Raw genomic sequence first — 23,464 nt, 5'->3', positions numbered from 1 at the left:
TGATAAGAAGCTCATATCAGCTGTATGCGTCCCGTAAGCAGGACCTGCCTTTTTGAGCGTTGAGAGGACAGGGACCCTGAGGGGCAGACCCCGTCCCACGGCCTGCGTGTTTACATTCCAGCCCCGCCCGCACTCATGTCGCCCGCTCCTTCTGGAGTAGTCTCCTCACGGCTGGAGCTTCAGGAACAAACAAGGCCCCTGTGCGTGTGTGTGTGTGTGTGTGTGTGTGTGTGTGTGTGTGTGTGTGTGTGTGTGTGTGTGTGTGTGTGTGTGTGTGTGTGTGTGTGTGTGTGTGTGTGTGTGTGTGTGTGTGTGTGTGTGTGTGTGTGTGCTCGTGCGTGCGTGCGTGCGTGAGAAGGGGCAGGTCATCTAAAAATGTGTGTGCGCCGATGCACATTGCACACACTCCCAGTTGAAGTGCTCAGGACGTGGTGTTTGTGTTAAAGGTGGCGTCATCCATATTTCCAAAGCCATGTTGTTTATGACACGCTGCGCTTACATTAGTGACATATTGCCCCCCCCGCTCCAACGCTGCTGGGTGCTCCTCTCCTGTGTTAGAGTTTTCACCACTTTCTGCTATTCGTCAGTGCTTCTCCCCTCTTAACATTGTACAGGCAGTGTACATTAACCCGTGACGGCTCTGCTTCTGTGTTTAAATTAGAAGTCAACATAGAAACATACAACGTGAATGTACATTAAAGTTGTACTCATTCCAGTTGGGCGGCCATAAAGGCAGCACCAAACAGTTAGTCAATATTTAATAACTGCTGTTATCATCTTTTAGACGTACATCTGCATGTTTTATGGTATTTATTCTTTAAACAAAGTACTCCTTTATATAGCCGAGTACATTAACATAGGGGAATACTTTGGCCGTCTAGAATGTTGACCTTTTTAAGTAATTTAATTCTGATTGAATATAAACTTTATTATCATGCTGCTGCTTACGAAGATGTTTTCTCCCTCTTCCAACAGAGCTGACGCTGGGCCTGAGAGCCACGCCCTTCAAGATGTCTTCCTCCAGCCTGACCTCTGCCTCCTCCTTCAAGGTACGGGGAGAGGGTGTGTGTGTGTGTTAGTGCGTGTGTGCGTGTGTGTGCATGTGTGTGTCTGTCCACCAATCTTCGGGCTGCACAATGAATGGCATATAAATCAGAAATGTGGCTTATCGTGAAGATTGCAATTAATGTATTAGAAATATATACATATACATTCATAAATGCATCTGATTTCAGACTTCCGCTATATATGACATGTCTCATACTAGGTTGGCAAACTGATTCGATAATCTATTAATTGTGACAAATAATTGCAATCGCAGCATCGGGTAAAAACATGTCTGTTTATTGAGGCTCTGTTGTGACCTTTCCGTGGTGCTCCAAGTGCTCCAAGGTTCTGTCTGCTCCCTGTTGGCATCCACAGGTTCTGGCCGGGGTGTGGGTAACTGATTGGGTGCCGTGTCAGGGACTGTAGCCCTTGAAACCCCAGTGTGACTCGCTGTGCACCGGAGCAAGTTTCCAGGCCTGAAATCCCCTCCCGCACATTATGTCACGCACACAGTCCGTGTGATTCATGGAGCCCTGGGCCACGGACAGCAATGCCTCTTTTGGCAGGCGGTGCGTGGCGGATCAGCTGGCCTCTAAGTTATAACACAAGTTTAAAATAAACAGAGATACTATGCAGAGTGGACGTTCATCCTTATTTGTCGTTGTGAAGTGTATTTATCGCTTTACCTTGGCACGTGCCGTGCCCGAGGGAGGTTGAGGAAACATGACCGATATCTGCACGGATATTAATTTCATTACCTTTAACCTCTTCTATGTCTATAGAATCCAACTTTATTGATTCAGGACGGTCCCACCCGGATGCGTTAGCCTTCCATGCTCCATTCCCCTCAGCTGGTGCGATTTGACATTGTCACATAGACCATTGCCAATAAAGATCCCAGATTTCAAGCGCCCAGCAGAGTTAATGAGGAATGGACCAAAGAGGAGCTGGTCTGAGGACATGGGGAGTAGGAGACAGGGAACAGTGTTTATTAAACAGAGTGGGCAGTCGGTCACATCTGTCCATGTAGGGTATGAGGAGAGAGAGAGAGAGAGAGGGGAGAGGGGGAGACAGAGGGAGGTGCAGTGGGCATTCTCCGCTCTCTCTTGTGAGGACCCCTCCCCTTGCGAGCCCCTATCTCTGAGGAGCTCCCAGAGACACACCTGTCCGGTCTGTCAGCGAGTGTTTGAACTCCATTGGTCTTGGATGTGTGGAGCTCTGTCTCATACCGGTCTGTCTGGATGCAGCGTACCAGAGAGAGTGAAGCTTCTATCTCGATACTTGTAGCATAGTGCCACAGTGTGTGGCTCTTTTCATACACAGCATCCCTCATTTTAACGCTCATACACAACGACACTACACTACTTTTTGCCAGAAGGCTGCCGTGGGTCGTAACCAGGGACAACACGCCACCCTCCTTCCTAGAACTCCGAGCCCTTTTCTTTAAAATCTCATAGTTTTGGAATTCAAGCTGAGACAGGGGTTCACCTACACATTAAAACCTGTCCCTTCGGAAACTCCAGTGGACAGTGGCAGTGGGGGGAGACATGTCCTGGTCTCTGGCTCTCTCTCTGTCACTGTCTCTCACTCTTGGTCTGTGTGTCACTCTCGGTCTCTGTCTCTGTCTCGGTCTCGGTCTCGGTCTCTGTCTCTGTCTCTGTCTCTGTCTCTGTCTCTGTCTCTGTCTCGGTCTCGGTCTCGGTCTCTGTCTCTGTCTCTGTCTCTGTCTCTGTCTCTGTCTCTGTCTCTGTCTCTGTCTCTGTCTCTGTCTCGGTCTCGGTCTCGGTCTCGGTCTCGGTCTCTCGGTCTCTCGGTCTCTCTGTCTCTCTGTCTCTCTGTCTCTCTCTCTCTCTCCCCGCTGTCTGAAGTAGTGTAGCAGCCATCTTCTCCCTCAGCCTCTCGGGTCTGGTGGGGGTCTCCTCCTATCCCCTGAAGTCCTTCTTCTTTAAGCCTTGTGTTAAGCCCCCCCACACAGCCCTTATCTGGGTGTAAGATCGGGTAATGAGGCCCATGAGGGGCCTGGGGGGTGAGGTGTGGAGAGACAGATTTGGTCATGTCCGGCGGTCCGTACACGCGTATACACAAACAGCAGTGGGCCGATGGAGGCGCAGATAGAGGCTCTGCAGACTGCAGGCCGGCACTCAGCAGCAGGAGAGAGAAGGAGGAGGAGGAGGAGGAGGAGTGGTTCATGACTGCCTTCGAGGCGCGAGAGGTGAACTGCACACAGGTAACAACGCCACCTGGAATGTCTCGTCTGCCTCTGACCGGCTTGACATCGTTGGGGGTTTGAATAGGAATCAGCATCCGAAGGTTTGGCACCAACTTGTGTTTGGTTGATGGTTTTATCGCATTCTTGTTGTTGTGATTCCTCTCTGCTGGTAAAGTGGGCTGATCCACGTTTCTGTAGTCGCGCTGCTTACTTTGTTGTTAGATGTAACAAACCCTTTGGGGTTAACGGCCATTCTTTACGCCTTCCTGTTCCACTCTAAATATGGGCCTGTTCCCTGTACAGTATTGTCTGAGTGAACCTGCTTGAACCTGCAGCTGCTCCGTGCAGAACGACTTCAAAGAGAGCGTCAGCATTTTAAACAGAATTGGTTAGGTAAGAAAAATAAGAATATGAGTCAATAAACATTTTTACAGGATGAGTTGATTCTGCTGTTGGTTTTATAACAAGGTAAGGGTCTGCTGTTTCTCAGATCTGGTTGGGTGGTCCCCAATTTTATCTTTAGTGGTCTCTAAAGCGCTCATCAGCATCTTCTTAATAGCGACGTCTACATGCTCTGCTATTGGTGGGCAGAGGAACACCCAGCGAGGACGAGGTGGTGAACAAAACGCCTGGAATAGATTACATTAACGGTAAAAAACAGCATGCAGTCTGACGATGGGCATGTGAGGTGTGTGAGGGCGTAAGGAACCTACGTCAGCCCCACCCAGATGTTCTGCTCATGTCAGAGGTTCATTCAGGTGGATGGTGTGAACCCACCGATCCTCCAATATGAATATGAATACTAATTAGGCCCTGGCTCAACGCCGACATAGAGGACAGAGCAGTGGGCCTCCCTCTCTCTCACTCTCTCCACTCTTTAATCTGGGTCCGCTGCTCGACCTGTGCAATGCACTGAGTTAGTGTAGGGCCATTACACAACACACGCTACACAACACACGTTACACAACACACGCTACACAACACACACCACGGCGGTGTTGGCACGGAGCTGAAAGGGCCACGTGGATTCTTTGTTTGAGTAATTCTATGCTGTGCAGATCTAATAGTTAGGAGGGGGTTTATTTTTTCTGTTTCTTTGGCATTACTGGAATCCAGAAGTTATCCTGTACAAAATTAAAGCCATTTTTTATTAATACTTTGTGTCCTGGTGGGTGAAGCCAATCAGGACTCTCCCTCTGCCGCCGTCTCTGACACCTCGTAGTTTTCACAGGGGCCTTTTAGAATGCACTTGTAAATCCCTGCACTTTGTTTGATGGATCCTAACAGCATCACACTAACTTCACAACCTCCTTGTTAATACCACCAATGTGGTGATGAGGAGCAACTCATGAGGGCATTAATGGAACAGGGTGGGCTTTGTGTATAATATCTGGTCCTCACCCTTTTAATTCTCAGAGGCGTCCATGTCCCGTAGCACTTAGCTTTGATGTGCGTGGAGACCAGAGTCGTGCCCTGCCTGGGCTCTGACCTGCTCTGCTATTGGTCCGTTCCCCGCTCGGATCCCATGGATTCAGAGAAACTAACCCTGACCCTGTGGAGTTATATGAAAGGAAAAGATTTATCTGTTTGACTGAATTCATGGAGGGATATTGTTGATGTACATTATTTTGAAGCATAAATCTGAAATCATCAGGTCATGGGAAAGTAAGAGGCCTCCATGCAGTCTGTGAGATATGTCCCGATTACGGCCGGCTGCGTTCCACTCAGCCAGCTCGTTCCAGAATGACCCGCGCTTGATGATGAAGACGTCTGTTCTGCTGCTCTTCTGAGATGCATCTTAGCTTTCAACACCTTCTCCCTCCTCAGATGGTCCTCATAGCTTCGATCTGATGTTCAGAAGGACCCATTTAGAGACCTTTCCACGGCGGTGAACTCTGTGGCCCAGCTCCATTAACAGCTGGTCGGTCACACGTTGTCTAAACAGCTTCCACCTCGGAGTGGTTCAGGGCGGAACGTTTGCTGCTGCTCCACATTGTCCTCCAATGTAACATTTCCAGTTTAATCCGGTGAAGGCCCACCTCTACAATGGAGGTGTGAAGGACAAGAGCCCTGAATAAAAATGAAATGAAATGTTCGAGGGAGGGGGACATTCTTAACTATTGCTTGTAAATACTTAACTGTTGCTTGTAGATTCTTAACTGTTGCCTCCCCTCCCCCCCAAGGGCTGCCTTGTTTAGTGCAAAAGTGGCTGGGCAAGTGACAAATAGATATATCTATAGCACCTGAGGAAAAACGCAAGCTGGGGGGGGGGGGGTTGGCTTGGAGCCCTGCTGCCATGGAGATGGAATTCTGTGCATGGTCATTGGCTGGCTGCGGGGGGAAGGCTGATAAAGAGAGGAGATTAGTTGAAGGGTACAAAGCGGGTGGTCAGGAGAGCTGCTATAAACGGGGCAGACAGAAAGAAGTCTCAGTGAAGTACAGGACTTCACTATTGTTTGCTCTTTACCAAGAGTCCAAACATCACTTTTGAGCATTACATTTCACCAGACTCTCAACACTTTCAACGCCTGAAGCGGCTGGTGTTTGTGTGAGCGGTGCTGCAGTGAGGGTTTGCGAGGCCATGCCTGGGATAGACCTGGACCTCCCTCCCTCAGACCCCCTGGGGAGTCGGGACGGCCTGGGTGCAGAGTCCGGGCCGGGGGAGGGGACCGGGGACCTCCTGGCCCAGGAGCAGATGGAAGAGCAACTAAGGGAAGGCAAGAAAGGGAATTTCGAGGACACTTTGCGCTGCGCAGTTGCAGAGTTCCACGTTGACCTGCAGGCCTTTGGAAGCCGCCTGGATGCCCGTCTGGAGGGAGCGCTGGCCCAGCTGACCCCCCTCGCCCAGGCCGTGACCGGCCTCCAGGAGGAGAACTCGAGGCTGAGGCTTCAGCAGGAGAGGCTGGTCAGACAGGTGGAGAACCTGTGTAAGATGGCAGGAATAGCTGAACCTTTAATGCATGTGAGGCCAAGACAGGAGGACTTGTGTTCTCCCATTCAGTGTGAGACCACTGCCCCGTTTAACCCTGAGGATTCTTCTTCCATTGTGCCGGAGGAGACTTCTTCTAATGATTCAGTACCGGTTTCCCCCGAAGACATTCCATCTAGTGGAACGGGTCCACCATCCAGCCCCCACCTTGACTCTCCATCCAGTCAGACCCCTGTCTCCCCCGGGGACCCTACAGACAGTGGAACCATGGAGACCCCCTTCAGCGCCCACCTGGACTATCCATCCGGTCAGAACCAGGCGCCCGGACCCGCCGCTCAGAGTTCAGAGACGGTACCAGAGGAGGCCATTGCTTATCAGAACCCTGTCGAAGATCTCCAGCATCAGATAGAGGCTCCAACACCTCCTGATCCTCCCAGTCTCGAAACGCCTCACTGCTCTTCTGAACCTTCGCTGAGGGCAAGCAGTCCTGGCCCCGGCGGCATGGTACAGCTCTCTCTCTCTCTCAGTACTAATGTAGAAGAACCCGGGCCATGCACGGTCAGAGGGCTGTGAAAGTGACATATCTCACTTTCAATGCTAGTACATATTTCTGCTGAACCGTGTGCACAAAAAGAGGCTGTATGTCACACATTATGATTTGGTCTGCCTGCTAGACCAGCTGCTGACTGATCTATTCTGTGGACCGCAGCCACAGCAGTGACAACTTAAGCAGCAGTACTTAAATGGCCTGTATTTATCCTTAATTGCTCTCACTCTCAGGTCATTCAGACAGTTAAGTGTCGATCAGATGGCGTTGGTCTTCCTATACTGAGGGATTTCCTTTTGGTTGAACAATTAAAACCACCGTCTCATTATACTGAGCGAGGTTATACCTGACAAATCCCTTCTAGGTGGGTGGTTTATGTTCACGTTGTCTGTGGACATGGTGCTGCATGCAGTGGTATGTTGATCAGATGTTGTGTATTTGTGGAGTTTACTGTGGAGGACAGCTGGCCACTCATTCTCACCCAACACACAGTCCCTCTCACCCCGCACACACTCTCTCTCACCCCCCACACACACACACACACACACTCTCTCTCACCCCCCCCCCCACACACACTCTCTCAACCCACAAACACACTCTCTCATACCCACACACACTCTCTCTCTCATACCCACACACACTCTCTCTCTCATACCCACACACACACTCTCTCATACCCACACACACACTCTCTCATACCCACACACACTCTCTCTCTCATACCCACACACACACTCTCTCATACCCACACACACACTCTCTCATACCCACACACACACTCTCTCATACCCACACACACTCTCTCTCTCATACCCACACACTCTCTCTCATTGATGTTTTTGTTTCCTAAAAAGCACTGTTCCAGTGTTTCTCAACCCAGCCCATTCCCAGGGGTCAGAACCCCCTGGTACAATGTTCTTGGGGAACTCCATGAGATTGAGCGGAGAAGGCCAATAGAGCGAGGGACTGGGAGGGAGACAGCTGACTGAGCTATTTTCAGACCTAGGTCTCCATTACAACAAAGGCCATAAATCCCATTGAGTTTTCAACAGAATGTGATGTTGAAGTGTTAGCTGTAAACCTTGTTCTCTCTTTGGAAGCAGTGCTTTTCTCAAATAACGTAGACGTATGCTGTGCATTGCACACAAAAGTTTTTCAGGATCACATAACAGGAAATTCCTTTTGTCTGTGCACTTATTGTGTGGTGGACATTACCAGGTAAACAAGCCTTTCCCTCTATAGTTTTGACATACATAAGTTAGTACAGCTGAGATAGCCCCTCTGCCTGCTACATGAAGTCATGTAGCAGGCAGAGGGGAAGAGTGATGGACTCTGGGGACACTGGGCTGTGTTCAGTCCTGCTGGGCCGTGTCCCAGTGCCTGCTCTCTGCTCCTGTCAGCGCTCTGAGTCGGGAAATAATTATTAGGGGTCCAAGCCAACAGGTTGGATCCCTATTGTTTTTGTAAGGATTCTTCTTCTTTTTATACTTCCCGCGCTAAAAGTGGGCCCACAGCCCAAACCGTAAATGGTGCGGACATGCCAATAGCATGGCTAGATCCAGGTCCGGCACCGCTACTCAGAAAACAAAATCCATACACGGCGGTCACTAGGTGGCGCTATACCAAGGAATACGCGTTTGGGGCTATAACTCCCACACCGAACCTCCCACATTCCAAAACGTTATACGCACAGATTCACTGGAGTCTGCCGCATCTTTTGGCTTAGGCCACGCCCATTTGCGTCTATGAATATTTTTCGCTAAATCGCGAAAACTGCAAAACTGTTTTTTCCCTACTCCTCCCACATTTCTTGACCAATCGACACCAAACTTTGCACACGGCATCTTCGGACGCACACGCAAAGAAATGATAGACAGTTTTTTGATCCGACTTTCGACGACGAAACGGTAGCGTTTTGAATATTGGTTTATTAGCAAAATTTGACGTGGAAAATCAAAAATCCACAAAAAACAAAAATTAGACATCGGATCGAGTCCAAATTGTACACACATGTTGGTGCTAACCTTAATGTCGTTCGATAAAAATTTCGGAAAATTTCGCCATTAGGGGGCGCAATAAACGAGGAAATTGTATATCTTCTACAAAATTTCGCCGCGAAAACGCTACACTGACTTCCCGCTACTCCTACCACAGTCAAATCCTTTGTATCCACAGATTCAGGGTAGCGTTTTGAACACATTCTTCGCATTGTGCCGGCGAAATGCACATTTCTTGTCGCGTTGTGCCGGCGAAATGCACACTTCTTGGACCCCTGCATAACTGCTTGCAGTTCTAGTTTATCATTGACATCTTAGGGAATTGAGTGGTCCTATATATGCATCACAGCATCTCGCTGTCAGGGTGTCTCATGTCAAAGAATCTCAAACTTTTGGGTTGTTTTAAGAAATATGCATCACCTACCCAACCCATTGACAGAAGTCATGATGACAATGTTGATACAACGCTACAAAAGAAATCAAGGTCAAATGACTGTTTATGAGTCTTGCTGTCGGTCCCTGAGAGAAATGAGTGACATGGTCATTACCGCTGACTCTCAGTCAGCTCAACCCCAGGACGTGTCCGTAGAGCTACGCTAACTCTAGTGGCTCATGTTGCATCTTAAATGTCACGGAGCCCCAGTGGTTCTGTAAACACAGCTGTAGATCGCTATCCACCAGGCAACCCTGCTTCCTTTCCTCCTGTCCTTGACTTTCTCGTCGCAAAGCCCTTCCTGAGATCATGTTGTAAATACTCCTCGGGAGGAAGAGAACTGAATGAACTGACTGTGTGTGAACTCTACGTTTGGAGACACAGAGACAGACACACGTGTGCGCACACACACACACACACACACACACACACACACACACACACACACACACACACACACACACACACACACACACACACACACACACACACACACACACCACACACACACACACACACACACACACACACACACACACAGAGAGCATGTGTTGGCAATGGTTCAGAATGTAGAGCAGTTTGCCATTGAGTGTCACGGTGCACTTAACAGGAGCAGAACTGCTTCCATGGCGCTCGTTTGCTTCCTTTCATGGCCAGAAGGCTGCAGTGTGAACGTTGGTGTGTTTGTGTGCAGATGGAGACGGAGCCGGGCGTGGCCTCGGAGCCGCTTTTCTCTGGGGGGTCGTCCGTCTGCGGGTCCTTCCGGGCCCCCGCCGTCCCCAACGGCTCCGGCACCACCGGCACCACCGGTGCTCAGACCAAACCTGCGGAACAGTCCGGAAAACTGACGGAGAGCCAGCTGGCTGCCATCGAGGATGAAGAACTCCTCGACAGGATGGTACGTTCCACTAAACCCTGATTTAAGGAAAACAAACAAAGCTGTCGTTGGGGACGCTAGGCTATCGGTCTCTGCGCTACATGGCGCCGTGCGGCGTTCTCTCTCTGGCCTCTGGTGATAAGGTTCTGCTTTGTGTGTCTGTTCGTAAACAGCTTGATGAGTCGAAGGACTTTGAGGAGAGGAGGCTGATCCGGGCCGCCATGCGGGACCTCCGCAAGAGGAAGAGAGGTAAGGAATACTCATCCCTACACTCTCCTTCCCTCTCTCTAGGAATACTCAGCCCTACAACCCCCCTCCCTCTCCCCGTCTCTAGGAATACTCAGCCCTACCCCGTCCCTCCCTCTCCCCGTCTCTAGGAATACTCGTTCAGGTTAACCATATCTCTCGATTTTGAGACTCATCACGAAGCACGGATAACGGGACCTTTTGTCGAATAACTGTTTTACTGTCATCATATGATAAATTACCTTTATATAGTCAGACAAAACACTCCAATACTAAAACATATCTTTACTTTGCGTCTTAGCTAGTTAGCATAGTTTGAGCTTGGCTCACCAAGTAAAAACTACAAACTCACAAACAACCCATCAATTAAACCTTGATATTGTTCCGAAATCCTCAAGTAAACTTCTGTTTTTGTACCGACCTCCCCTTTATCATATTCTGGTGAATAAGTCTCTCTCATCCTTTGGTGTCTGCGTGGTCATGGCGCTGTCTCACGCTCTGCTCTGGTTGCCCCCCCAGAGGTGATGCTGGGCTGCTCCCAGGAGGAGATAGGTAGGGCAGGTGGGTGGTGTGGATTAACCAGTGTGCCTCTAACATTGCCTGCGTTGTGGATCTTTGTCGTGTAGCCTCCTTCATCCTCGTAACCGGGCGACTTCGCTAAACTGCGGTGAAACATAAGTGCCGCCTGAAGTGAAGTGCTCTGTTTGGACGATGACGATGAATTACATCACACTTTACACCCTTGTTTTTGCATACAATTATATTTATGTGGCTGATAACACGCATGAATAAAGAACTGTGTGTCCAAGTGGGATGACCTCCATTCACCTCCTAGTGTTGGTTTTACCCTGTGTGTCGTCATGCTCACCTTATCGTTTCCCCCAGTGTGTCAGTCTGTGTGCGTCAACTACACACACACACACGCACACACACAAACGTGCATACACACATCATATATTCTGATTTCCATACATACATACTCATTGTTAAGTTTGTGTAAACTAGCTTTTTCTCCTCTGAAGGATATGAACAAATACGAAAGGACTCCAAGTACTAATGATATTATATGACTATTAGTACTAATGGTATTACAGGACTATTAGTACTAATAGTATTACAGGACTAGTAGTACTAATGATATTACAGGACTAATAGTACTAATAGTATTACTGGACTAGTAGTACTAATGGTATTACAGGACTAGTTGTATTAATGGTATTACAGGTCCACTAGTGGTATGACCCTGTCACCGGTACTATAGGTAGTACCACTAATGGTATGATCCGGGTCGCCACTGCTCTGTGTGTTTGGTCTTTCCCTGACACATTCAATGTGTTTGATGGCTCCGTGTCAAGACTCCTCAAATGCTCCCGGGCCGCTCTTCCTCTCTTCCTCAACATGGGAGAAGGTGGCGGCGTGCTCCTCCTCCTCCTCCCATATGACCCCGTGTCTCTCCAACCCCTGTGTCTCCCCCTCCCCCAGACCAGCGGGAGAAAGAGCGTGAGGTGCGCCTGCAGGAGCTGCGGCAGCAGAGGGAGGAGCGCGGGCAGAAGGGGCGTGGCGCCGCCGGCGGCGAGACGTTGCTGAGGAAGGTGGAGACATCAGCGGATGGCTCCTCCCACAGCCAGCTCACCAAGACGGACCGCTTCGCCCAGTCCGGTAGGTCATCGTCGCGTCACCCACATGAGACCCTGCCCCCCTCACAGTAACACCTCACTCTTCTGGTCAGTAACGCCTCACTCTTTGGGTCAGTAACACCTCACTCTTCCGGTCAGTAACGCCTCACTCTTCGGGTCAGTAACGCCTTACCCTTCTGGTCAGTAACGCCTCACTCTTCCGGTCAGTAACGCCTCACTCTTCGGGTCAGTAACGCCTCACTCTTCGGGTCAGTAACGCCTCACTCTTCGGGTCAGTAACGCCTCACTCTTCGGGTCAGTAACGCCTCATTCTTCGGGTCAGTAACGCCTCACTCTTCGGGTCAGTAACGCCTCACTCTTTGGGTCAGTAACGCCTCACTCTTCCGGTCAGTAACGCCTCACTCTTCGGGTCAGTAACGCCTCACTCTTCGGGTCAGTAACGCCTCATTCTTCGGGTCAGTGACGCCTCACTCTTCGGGTCAGCGACGCCTCACTCTTCAGGTCAGTAACGCCTCACTCTTCTGGTCAGTAACGCCTCACTCTTCGGGTCAGTAACGCCTCACTCTTCGGGTCAGTAATGGCGCACTCTTCGGGTCAGTGACGCCTCACTCTTCAGGTCAGTAATGCCTCACTCTTTGGGTCAGTGACGCCTTACTCTTCGGGTCAGTAACGCCTCACTCTTCAGGTCAGTAATGCCTCACTCTTTGGGTCAGTGACGCCTCACTCTTCGGGTCAGTAACGCCTTACTCTTCGGGTCAGTAACGCCTCACTCGTCTGGTTGTGTCAGTAGACGACGGCAGCAGATCCACTCGCAGCAGTGTCATGGAGGCCAGCTATGTGCAGAAAACAGACCGTGAGTTAAGCCCCAAATGTTCCGGCAGTGGTCTCCTGTCAATTCATTAGGTTTCTTTATGATGTATTTATATTTTGTGTGCGTGTGCGTGTGCGTGTGCGTGTGTGTATATGTATATATGTGTGTGTGTATATATATATAGATATAGAGATAGATGGATGGAGGGATAGATCTATAGATAGATCTATAGATAGATAGTTAGATAGACAGATAGATAGATATATTTGATTAGTGGTAAGCCCGCAGGCGCCCTGTGATGTTCTCGTTCTTCCTTTGTGGTGCAGGAGGAACAGTGCAGTCCAAGTCCTACAGCTTCTCCTCCTCCACCTCCTCCATGTCCTCCTCCTCCTCCGGCTCGGCCCGGAAGGTGGGCAGGTAGGTTCCGGAAGCATCTCCAGATCTACGCACATCTCTAGAGCAGCTGTTTTTAGACCACTGGGGAACAAGTGGGGTCGCATGGTCCAAACTATCCCCCAATATGCATGCTCTGTGAGATGGCTCCATTTGATCATCAGTACACTGACCACTGGAAGGGGAATCGGGGAACAAAATGTTACAAACATCAGAGAACCTCCCCCCCCAGAGCCTCACCAGAGCGCCCTGCCTCTCTGACCCCCCACAGCGTGTTCGACCGCGAGGACGCCACGCCCCTCCGCGGGGGCGGGGGCAGCAGGGGGGGGCTGGCGGCGGTGGAGCGGCGGCAGGCGGAGCAGCGGAAGGAGCTGATGAGGGCCCAGAGCATGCCCAAGGGCTCCGCCATGACGGCCCGCAAGGCCATGATCGAGAGGCTTGAGAAGGAGGGCGGCGGGTGAGGACCCTCTCTCACTCGTTTATCCAGAGAACACACCACAGCCTCGTCAGCTTGAGGACCCCCAGCCTCAGCCTTTACTGACGAAGGGGCTGTAGGGAAGACACTGAACCAATCAGGGAAGAGAGGCCATGATTTGTCAGAAATGAGAAGGGGGCAGACCACATCTAAGTTGCCTTATACTCACTAATAGCTGAAAGATGGCTGTTTTCTTGAATCTTTAACTATTTATTCAAAATTTAGATGTTGTCCGATATACTTATCAGCACATTATCAGCATTTTCTGATTGAAAGTTAACTGTAAACCACTTTCTCTGAAAGTATGGCCTTCCCACAAGGATGTTCCAACTTAAAAACGACATTCAAACGTCTTCTGTCTTTAGCCCTGGGAACCAGGCGGTTGCTAAGGTTCAGAGGTCCACCAGCTTCGGCGTTCCCAACGCCAACTCCATCAAGCAGATGCTGCTGGACTGGTGCCGGGCTAAGACCCGCTGCTACGAGGTAACCCCCACGCCACATATGAATCGCCCCTGTTGGGATGGTACCGATTCTTCTACTCTTCTCTACACATGCACATTTGAAGATGAATAACGCAGTCTGCAGATTCATGTCATTCCCTAATAAGACCAGAGGCTCTCACTGCATTGGGAGCGTCATAAGAAGGTCTTTAACCCTGCTGCGAGCTCCGCTTTTCCTGTTTTTTCTGTATAATTTGCTGCTCTACACCTGGTTCGCCCTCCCACTGTTAATCACAGGGATCTCACGGTGTCCTGTGCTGTGTGTGATGTGTGTGATGTGTGCCCCCAGAACGTGGAGATCCAGAACTTCTCGTCCAGCTGGAGCAGCGGCATGGCCTTCTGTGCCCTGGTCCATCACTTCTTCCCCGACGCCTTCGACTACGAAGCCCTGAGCCCCTCAAACCGCCGGCACAACTTTGAGGTGGCCTTCAGCAACGCAGAGTGAGTCCGGCCTTCTGGCTGCCGTGTGTCTGGTTCTGTCCCTGCTGACCGGTGACTGACCCCCCCCCCTGGGGGGTCTCCTGTCAGCGTGGGGGAGAGGGGTCCACTGGGGGCTTCTCTTGGCCATGAGACGCCCTGGGCTCAGAAAGAGGGACCAAAGCCGTCCACTCACGCTGGGCGCTGCACCCAAGGTGGGTCATTCTGAAAGGCGGTTGCGGTGTAGGGAACGCCGAGGTCTTCTGTGGAAGCACCAGGGGTCACAACGGGCCCCCCTCCCAGCCCTGGATCCTGGATCTCATCCCCCCCCCCTGTGACCCGGGGTTAACCTCTCATGTCTCTGTCAGGTGTCTGGAGACGCCCACACCTCCCTCCTAAACCCTGCCCTCCATCCTGAGTGACACTGACAAACCCCTTCCTCCTCCTCCTCATCCTCGTCGTCGCCAGCACAGCCTCTAACCCCGGGAGCCCGAACGCTCCCTCTGAACCACCATCAGGTCAACAGAAAGAGCCTCCTCCCCCCCCCCACCCCTCCCCTTTTGTCTTCCTCTCTTCCTCCTCCTCTTCCTCCCCTCCTAGACTGTCCCTCTCCGTCTCCCGTCCTCCCCCTCCGGGGTGTGGTCCTACTCGCTTTAGCCCCCCCCCCCACGACCCCCACCCCCACCCTAGCACCTCCCCCCCCCCGCCGCAGGTCTGCGCTCTGTATTCTCACGTTGCCACGGTAACAGGGCTCCACCCGACGCGCCGGCACCTGATTGGCCCACTGATTGTGGGTATCGTCTGCACTTGTGTCACTTGGGTTTGGATGGACACCCACGCCCCTCACCCACCACCACCCCCCCCCACCTCACCCCCCCCCCCCCCACCAGTAGCTGTGATGTGTGTGTGTGTGTGTGTGTGTGTGTGTGTGTGTGTGTGTGTGTGTGTGTGTGTGTGTGTGTGTGTGTGTGTGTGTGTGTGTGTGTGTGTGTGTGTGTGTGTGTGTGGCGTCACCAAATGTACTCTGTGTATTTACTGTCTCCTTGCAGGACTCTGTTGTTGTGCTCACCCTGCGTGGTTAAGATCGACTCTGAGCCTCGTTCACTCCAGACCTTTTGATGCTTGAGAGAGTATGAAGTGCGGGGAGAGAGGCTGCATGCATGTGGCCTGAAGCCCATCCTGGTAGACATAAAGAACGCTGAAGCAGAGTTCCTCCCTCTGCTAATGCAAATCCCGACAGCCCATAGTGTTTTATCTTTACGCATCAAAAGGGTCTGGGTGAATGTGGTCAGTGTATATTTTGACACGTCTAAAGTCTCACGGTATAGAAACAACCAAGCAGACAAATATTCCAAATAGCCCTCGACTATTGGGGTGTTGTTTGTGCGTTTGTGTTGTTGTGCGTTTTAGTGCATTTAAGAGTTGTTTGTTTGTGAATGCCACCAATGCATCGTTGTGTTCACGAGGCATGTGATGTATACATTGATATATACATTAAGTCATATATCAACACCACACTGAGTGTAATGTTTGTTTTTGTGTCTCTCTCTCCATGTCTCTTCACCCTGACTCCTCCTACTGGGCTGGCCACACCTTCATCTGTCCTCCTCTTCCTTCATCTCATCTCATTGTTCTGGTTCATTATCTGTGCCCCACCCTCTACTCTCCTTGTTCTACTCTGTCAAATGTTCTCTGCATTTCTCTTCCCATCCTTTTTTCTCTCCATTTTTGTCTTGTTTTGGTCTTGTCAAATCTCTCTTCTCCCCTTTCAAACTTTCAATCTCTCTCGACATCAATGTCCTCTCCGTTCCCTTTTCTAAAATTCTCTCTCTCGTTCTCTCTCTCTCTCTGTCTCTCTCTCTCTCTCTCTGTCTCTCTGTCTCTCTCTCTCGCTCTGTCTCTGTCTCTCTCTCTCACTCTCTCTCTCTCTCTCCATCCTCCTTTCCTTCTTCTCTCCCTCCCCCTCCCCTTGCGCCCTCCTCTGCCCTGATTGGTCGTTGGGTCCCCCCCCCCCCTCCCCGGATACAGGAAGCTAGTGGACTGTCCCCAGCTGCTGGACGTGGATGACATGGTGAAGATGCGCGAGCCGGACTGGAAGTGTGTGTACACGTACCTGCAGGAGTTCTACAGGGGGCTGGTGCTGAAGGGCTTGGTGAAGACCAAGAGCTCCGCCTCCTCCTAGGGGTCGGAGGCGTGCGGTACCCCATGGTGAGAGAGGAGCACTCGGAAGACCTTTAACATCCATCCTTACTATCATAGCACTGGAACCCATGTCTCATCTCTAGCATCGAACAGCCTGACTTCTAGTGTTGGTGACAACAAAAGGTGTGTGGTGCAGTACTGTGTGTGAGTGGATCGTATAACTTGATTTATTAAAGTGCTGCGGCCTCTTGGATAAAGAGGCTGCATGTATAACACGCCTTGACACACCTGTCAAGGCATGTGCGTGCCTGCCTGCCTGCGTGCGTACGTGTGTGTGTGTGTGTGTGTGTGTGCGCGTGCATGTGTGCGAGCCGGCGTGTGTGCATATTTATTTTAGATACAAAGTTGAAGGGACTCTTTGGTCAGGACACTAGTGTGTTGTGTGTCTGAGCTTGGACGGGTATGAAAAGTGTGTCCTCTCTAACAGCGGTCAATTGCTCGATCCATGTTTTCTCCTGTGCGCCGACTGGACGCTGCCGGGTTGTGTAGAAGCGACCCAGTGTGGCAGCAGGCCACTCCTCCAGGCTTCTGGTCGGTGGCTCCGCTCTTTAAAAGGAACTGGGAGGCAGCGCTGCAGAGCGGACTGGAAACAGAGCATGTTGTCCTCTGAGTGTCCTTGTGTATTTCAGGGTAGATTTACACATGTCTATGTACCTGACTGTTTGAATGCCTTCTAGGGCATTTTATGGCTCCTTGGCCCTAGTTAAAACACAGCCTCTCCCCTATCTTCAAAAAAGGCAAAAGAGGTTTTTTATGATGTTGACGTTTCTTTAGACTGAGACAGGACTGCTAATGGCCCATGGAGCTCATCTTTGTGATTTAATAACAGGCTCTCATGGCCCCTTATTAAAAAGCCACACTTGTCGGCTATGCTCTGGCTCTGCTGAGCAAAGACAGAACAAAAGAACCTGTATAATTGAAGTGAAGACTGGGGTCTCATAAACTGTTGGGATTTCGGAATAGCAATTTAAGGTAATGGGAATGCTGTCCCCTTGTGGCTATTTATAATATGACAACAATTTCAGATGACCATATTTAGATATATATATTATACTTGACAGAAAGACGTGTCTCCATTAGATATTTTGGACAATAGTTTATTAATTTGATTTTAGACATCACATAATAATAAATAAATAAGATGAAAAAGAAGGCTTGAATTGAATCTGACGTTTTTCTGTTCCGGGGAAACATATTATGTTCCGCTGGGAGACTTCCAAAATCACGTCAGTCCGTCCCGGTCCTCCTGACGGTCTGTCTGTCCTCCCGGTCCCCCTGACGGTGTGTCTGTCCTCCCGGTCCCCCTGACGGTCTGTCTGTCCTCCCGGTCCCCCTGACGGTCTGTCTCCTCCCCCCAGGACCTACGCCGACTGCATGCCTTTGCTGGAGGTGGAGGACATGATGATGATGGGGAACAAGCCCGACTCCAAGTGTGTCTTCACCTACGTCCAGTCTCTGGTCAACCACCTGCGCAGACACGAGCTCAGGACCCTCGGCCGCGCCTCCGACCTCTGAACCCTGACCCCCCCGTCCCCCGTCCCCCTTGAGGTCCCCGTCCCCCCAGGGATCGAGGATCGTCCATAAAAATGATAGATAAAATGAACCGGTGCCCCAAATGTCCAAAGAGCCTCACGTCCTCCTCGTCCCTCGAGGCTCCAGGGAAGACGTCTGCTCCGGACCTGTGGAGGTGTGAGACCTCAGGGGACGTCTGGGAGACGAGGTGAGGCCACCGCTGCCCCTTGAGCGGAGGATAGGTCTGTGTCTGTGTGTGTGTCCGTGTGTGTGTGTTTGCATGCGTTAGTGAATTGCCTCCAGACGCACATTGTGGATACAAAGCCCGTCACTCTGTATAAAAGAGTGCAATTTATATATTCTGAATTGGCTTTTAAACCTTTTAAAATGTTTATTTTATTTTAACTCAGTTGACCTCCTGGTAAAAGTCCACATTATGGAAGCGGTTTTACTGCTGCATCCTGTGAGAAATGAGGAAAGATCCAAAAAATATATATTGTAGTAATCCCCTTTACATGATGAGGGAATGGCTTTGGCGGCGTTGCAATTGTAACTATTGTACATTATAACACAGTTGTTGACGCTGTCACTGAAGATATTATATGCATATATGTTGCTTTGGGTTTTCTATGTTCACTCTGGTACTTAAAAAAAAATGTTTTGAACCAAAATCTGCATGCTCATTTTTAACTTGAATTCCTGTTGTTATTTTTTAACGTCTGGTGTTTGGTGTTGAACTAGCGACCTGCCTTATCCTGCTGTAGTGTGACCAGTTACGGGGATTCTCCAACTGTAACATGCCTTGTTCAAATCCTACAACGTTTTTTAAGTTTTTTATATCGTGCAGGTACGTTGTTATGAGTCTAGAGATTAATTTACTTCAACGGCACGACGACGCCCCCTGCTGACAACACACGGCCACTGCCGCTGCATACAAACAAACATTTATATTATATTTTATTAATGTGTACATGATGACTAGACAAATCAAAAAAAGGTTGACTCTAAAGGGTGTTTTATTATTTGTCTGAATTTAAGCTAGCTTTCTGATGAACATGTAAAGCTGAGAAGCACACTCTGCCATTTCCTTTTTTAAGCTAACAAAACATGACATGAAACAAAATGTTTCATTCTACTTTTATTATTTAGGTTATCAAAAAAATTCTTGTTGGCTTTTGAGCTCAATTTGATGTAAGGAATGTCTTTGTTCAATTTCAGAAGAATTAGATATAATTTATTAGCAATATTTTATCACTGCAAACTTGAGACTAAAAAAATGGACACAAGGAGCGTTCAAAAGACATTCTGTACATCAGATTAACTGCCAGATATCCATATTTAATATATCAGTGCACCACATGTTCAATGTGAGAAACGATTAAAACCAACTTCTGAAAGAAATTAAGAAACCTTTGTTGTGTATTGTGTGATTATCGCTCTCTAAAAGCTCTGACGGATACAGGGAAGCAGTTAAACTTGGTTTGGTCCATTGGGTATTTGACTGGGAAAACACATGCAAATAGTGTGTTTGTATATTATGTAAGCTTGTGTGTGCATCCAATCTATAGTCTGCCAAAGAACACGAAAATGTCAGTTTTTGTTTTGTTTTTATTGTACAACATCAATCATTAATCTCCACTCCACTCGTCTTGTATGTGTGTAGTCCCGCCCCCTGTAGAATCATGCATCATCAGTCCCAGGCCAATCAGACGACTTACAGCCTGGGACTTCATTCAGTTTCACAGCAGACAGGAAGTCAACAGACACTCAAGAGAGTCAGCAGGTCAGATTATCGACTGTTCTACGCCTTAGCATCTTTTTTAGCATCAGTTTTGAGTCAAGTGGTTAAGGTGGGGCTCGTTGCTTATTGTGTTACTGTGCTTGTGTAAAAAAGTTTTAAAGATACTTAATTGACCAGACGTTACTACCTAATGAGGGGCCTTTATGTTCTGAAGAGATCCCCGTGACTCTGAGTTACAGCTCAGACCGCTGGGCTTGGGACGGGGACCCGGGGGCGGCCTCCTCGCTGGGCTGGGGGGTCCCCGTGGGAGCCTCCCCGCTGGGCTGGGGGGTCCCGGGGGGGTCCTTGAAGGGGCTGTCCTTGGCGGGGAGGAGGCGGAACTCCTCTGGGACCTCCTCCTCGGCCTGGCTCTTCACGTAGAAGCCGAGCTGGACCAGCAGATCGTTGATCTCCACACGGCTCATGTCCGACAGGGCGATGCGCTGGGGGGAGGGTAAGGGGAGAGTCAGGAAGAAGAACAGGACTCTGCTTTCACCGGATTCCTGCTCCTTTTCAAAGGTTCCCTGGTGAGGCTGCGTATTGATCATGGCTCCAAATCCAACAGCTCGGTTAAAACCTTTGAATACGCCAATATTGATCATATCTGTCTTTAACACCGCCACCACAACATATATAAATGTTCCCAGGCTGCTGGCAGACCTTAATAAATGTTATGTCATAAATAATGTTATAAATGTTATTTGTTATTTGTTAACACATTTTATTTTATCTCTTTTCAGAAATGAAATAAATGGCAGGATTCTTTGTGGAAGCCTGTTGACTGAAGTCGGCTCCTCCAGCACCTGCATGCTAGAAGACCTTCTGTCTGCCGCCCAGCGGGGAGCTGAGCCCTGATCACGAGTCGGTGAAAAAACGCTCTGGGCCTGTGTGTGTGTGTGTCTGGATCTATTTGCGCGTGTGTCTGTGCGTGTGCGCGTGTGTCTTACGTCCAGCTCTTCGTAGTAGTGGTTGAGGAGGACGAGCTCAGGGTCGGCTCCAGGAATGTGCTTCATCACCAGGTTATGGCTGAGGGGTGGTGGTCAGGAGGCAACACAAGCAGACATCTCACCCATCACTGCGGTCCTCACACATTGCTATGAACAGTAAATATCTCACTGCAGCGCAACGCAGACCGCTGCGTGACCCCATGGCTGTGGGCTTCTTTCTTTATATGGACTGAAACCTCTGACATTGCAAACTCACCAAGCATTTTAAATATTGATCCGTGGCCATGGGGATACATCCCATAAATCAGCTCTGTGCCAAGCACTACTTCAGGCATCATATGAACAAATGACACGATGGGGAGAAAGGACGTACAGGCATGGAAAGGATACTAAAGAGGAATATCCTGGGTCACAAAGGCCTTGACCTGGGGAGAGGAGAGAGGGTTGTGTTAGACTGACAGTGTGTTGCTTTAGCATGTGGCTGCGTTAGTTGAAGACCACGTCCGCAACCCACCTCTCTCAGCCGGTTCAGCTGTCATCCTCCGCAGGACTGAAATGGCACAGGAAACGTTATCAGAAACAGCAACTGGTAATAAGCTTAACAGAGTATGTTGATTACTAGATTTGCTTTACACTATGCTGTAGCGCGGTCACCTGCTGCCTCCTATTATAACAGTGATTAGGCTCCAGGGCACTTCGGTTCATTCGATACGTTTTTCTAGGCCAACCTAATTGTTTTGTTGGCCCTGTTCCCTCGGGCCCCACGTATATTTGCTCTCCGGAACTCGACACCAGGTGTGAGCTGCTTTACAACAGCTGCCTCCGAGGTGGTGTGGTGAGTGTTTACACAAAGAGGAGGGTAGCATTTCACATAGAGATATATAACCTAGATATGTCTTTGAGACTAGGAACTAGACATTCTTCAATATATCTTGTCAGATTTTCAGGTTACTAATGTATTTTAATTCACAAGTAGTCTATACGTACATCCTGATATACATACATATGGTTTTAAAGTTAAAGGTGAGGCTGGCTGCTCCTCTCTGATGTACGCTGCCCACATCCCTCACGCATGCGCGAAGCAGGAAATGTGGGGATATTCAAATATTCATTCAAATACTCATTCAAATACCAAAACATAAAAGGGTTATTATTGTTATTATTGAACATTACAACTCTTCTCATCGTGTAAATGAACGGTAATTCAGCATAATACCGTAATAACGTTGACGGGAACCTACCTCCACCTTCGCCTTCGCCAGACCATCCAGTTTCTTCACGTCGATCTCGTAGGTCGACGCGCAATGGAGGAAACTGGAGAAGACAAGCAGCCAGATCATCTCCCTTCTTTACGGACTGGGGCCTGAAAGAATCGGAGATTCTAGGTCCTTTCCTGGAAGGTTAGGTAATGATGGAGAGACGAATGATGATATGTGTGACTGCGTCCGTACCGTTTGCCACGTCAAACGATTCTCCTCCTACGTTCTGAGAGACAGGGGCGGGCGTAAGACAAGACAGGGGCGGGCGTAAGATCTCCAATTGTGTGAGAAAGGGACGTGAGTATGACCTCTCGTTCAGCGAGACAGTGCCTGGTGGCGTAAGACCTCCGCAGACATACTGCGGTGGGGGGCTACAATCTTCACCCAAAGGATTTGGAATAACTATTGAGCATTACCTAAAAATATCAGGTTCTGGTCATTGTAAGATTATAATGTAGTAAATATAAAGTCACCATTTGGAGGATGTTTCCTCTGGGAAGTAGGCCTAATCCTTGCTCTACTGTCAGGAGCAAGTTATTTTGAATCTGAACATTCACTACCAAAGATATAATTAAGCAAGCGTTCTATAGTAAAAAGCTGTTACTTATATTTAGTGTTTAATAGACAATATATTAATTTAATAAATCCCCTATGGGATTAACAAATAATGATAAGCTACGTCGACAGGCATGGTTTCAATATCATTAAAGAATGTTATTGCTGTCTATCTTAATATATATTTTATGTCATGTCTGGCTACATCACTAACTTGATACATCAATGCATTTGAAACGTGAGCGTCCCTGGTCAGGGTTTGAGAGTATGCATGCTGTTATGGTCTGTACAAGGCCTTTATCGCAGAGGTGTATCAGATGATGTTCATTATGGGCATTAGCATACCTACATCCAATAACAGATGAGCTGCCCCCTGATTTCAACCCTATTAATACTGTTGTTCTTTTCTTTTCTATGTATCTGTATCATGTTCTATCTTGTTGATTCTCTAGCGCTGAGGGAGTCTTATACGCCTCCTGGTGCGTATAAGACTCCTGGTCATTTTCCTGTGTAGGCCTATTTGTAGTTATTATTTTTATGTAGGTCTACTCCTATCGTATTCGTTTATTATTATGTGCAAACGAAGAAACTACCAATCGAAGGACCATTCTTGGGTCCTCACGTTTCCCAACATGATGAGCCACTAGGGGGAGCCACGACCTCAGCCTCCCCATGGCGACTCGGTCCTCCA

General features: G+C 49.2%; 3 protein-coding genes across 10 annotated transcripts in view; 2 read left to right on the top strand and 1 right to left on the bottom strand.

Moving 5' to 3' along the window:
• LOC130384973 (smoothelin-like) overlaps window positions 1-20,198 on the top strand; it is a 53,774-nt gene extending 33,576 nt beyond the window's left edge. Inside the window, exons 11-22 of one of the 7 annotated variants that reach the window (XM_056593401.1) lie at window positions 976-1,049; window positions 9,857-10,060; window positions 10,213-10,288; window positions 10,805-10,846; window positions 11,768-11,944; window positions 12,713-12,775; window positions 13,060-13,150; window positions 13,398-13,583; window positions 13,967-14,084; window positions 14,391-14,542; window positions 16,547-16,726; window positions 18,079-18,169. In XM_056593401.1, the coding sequence (XP_056449376.1) occupies window positions 976-1,049; window positions 9,857-10,060; window positions 10,213-10,288; window positions 10,805-10,846; window positions 11,768-11,944; window positions 12,713-12,775; window positions 13,060-13,150; window positions 13,398-13,583; window positions 13,967-14,084; window positions 14,391-14,542; window positions 16,547-16,700 (1,337 nt within the window). In that variant the 3' untranslated portion in view covers window positions 16,701-16,726; window positions 18,079-18,169. Of the gene's footprint in view, window positions 1-975; window positions 1,050-9,856; window positions 10,061-10,212; window positions 10,289-10,804; window positions 10,847-11,767; window positions 11,945-12,712; window positions 12,776-13,059; window positions 13,151-13,397; window positions 13,584-13,966; window positions 14,085-14,390; window positions 14,543-16,546; window positions 16,727-18,078 lie in introns of all 7 variants that reach the window. The other 6 variants (XM_056593400.1, XM_056593402.1, XM_056593405.1 and 3 more) reach the window with 6 other exon arrangements.
• On the bottom strand, window positions 19,454-22,429 carry LOC130384978 (selenoprotein M-like). Of its 2 annotated transcripts, none has more exons than XM_056593411.1 (5): window positions 21,614-22,174; window positions 21,474-21,509; window positions 21,350-21,384; window positions 20,960-21,038; window positions 19,454-20,455 (listed from the first exon to the last, which is right to left on the bottom strand). In XM_056593411.1, exons 1-5 carry the CDS (start codon window positions 21,662-21,664, stop codon window positions 20,207-20,209), a joined length of 450 nt encoding a protein of 149 aa, XP_056449386.1. In that variant the 5' UTR covers window positions 21,665-22,174; the 3' UTR covers window positions 19,454-20,206. The 2 variants fall into 2 exon arrangements, with proteins under 2 accessions (XP_056449386.1, XP_056449385.1); XM_056593410.1 differs by lacking the exon at window positions 21,614-22,174 and adding an exon at window positions 22,201-22,429 and having other exon boundaries at window positions 19,667-20,455.
• Window positions 22,430-23,348: 919 nt separating this feature from the next.
• LOC130384815 (inositol polyphosphate 5-phosphatase K-like) overlaps window positions 23,349-23,464 on the top strand; it is a 22,426-nt gene continuing 22,310 nt past the window's right edge. The window contains exon 1 of the mRNA XM_056593171.1: window positions 23,349-23,464. This exon is cut by the window's right edge and continues 448 nt beyond it. The gene's annotated coding sequence lies outside the window, so the exon portion shown is untranslated.

Source organism: Gadus chalcogrammus, chromosome 6 (genome assembly GCF_026213295.1).
Source record: "Gadus chalcogrammus isolate NIFS_2021 chromosome 6, NIFS_Gcha_1.0, whole genome shotgun sequence".
Classification (NCBI taxonomy): Eukaryota; Metazoa; Chordata; class Actinopteri; order Gadiformes; family Gadidae; genus Gadus; species Gadus chalcogrammus.
Note: the sequence above shows the minus strand (reverse complement) of the source record. Positions and strands in the feature narration are given on the sequence as shown.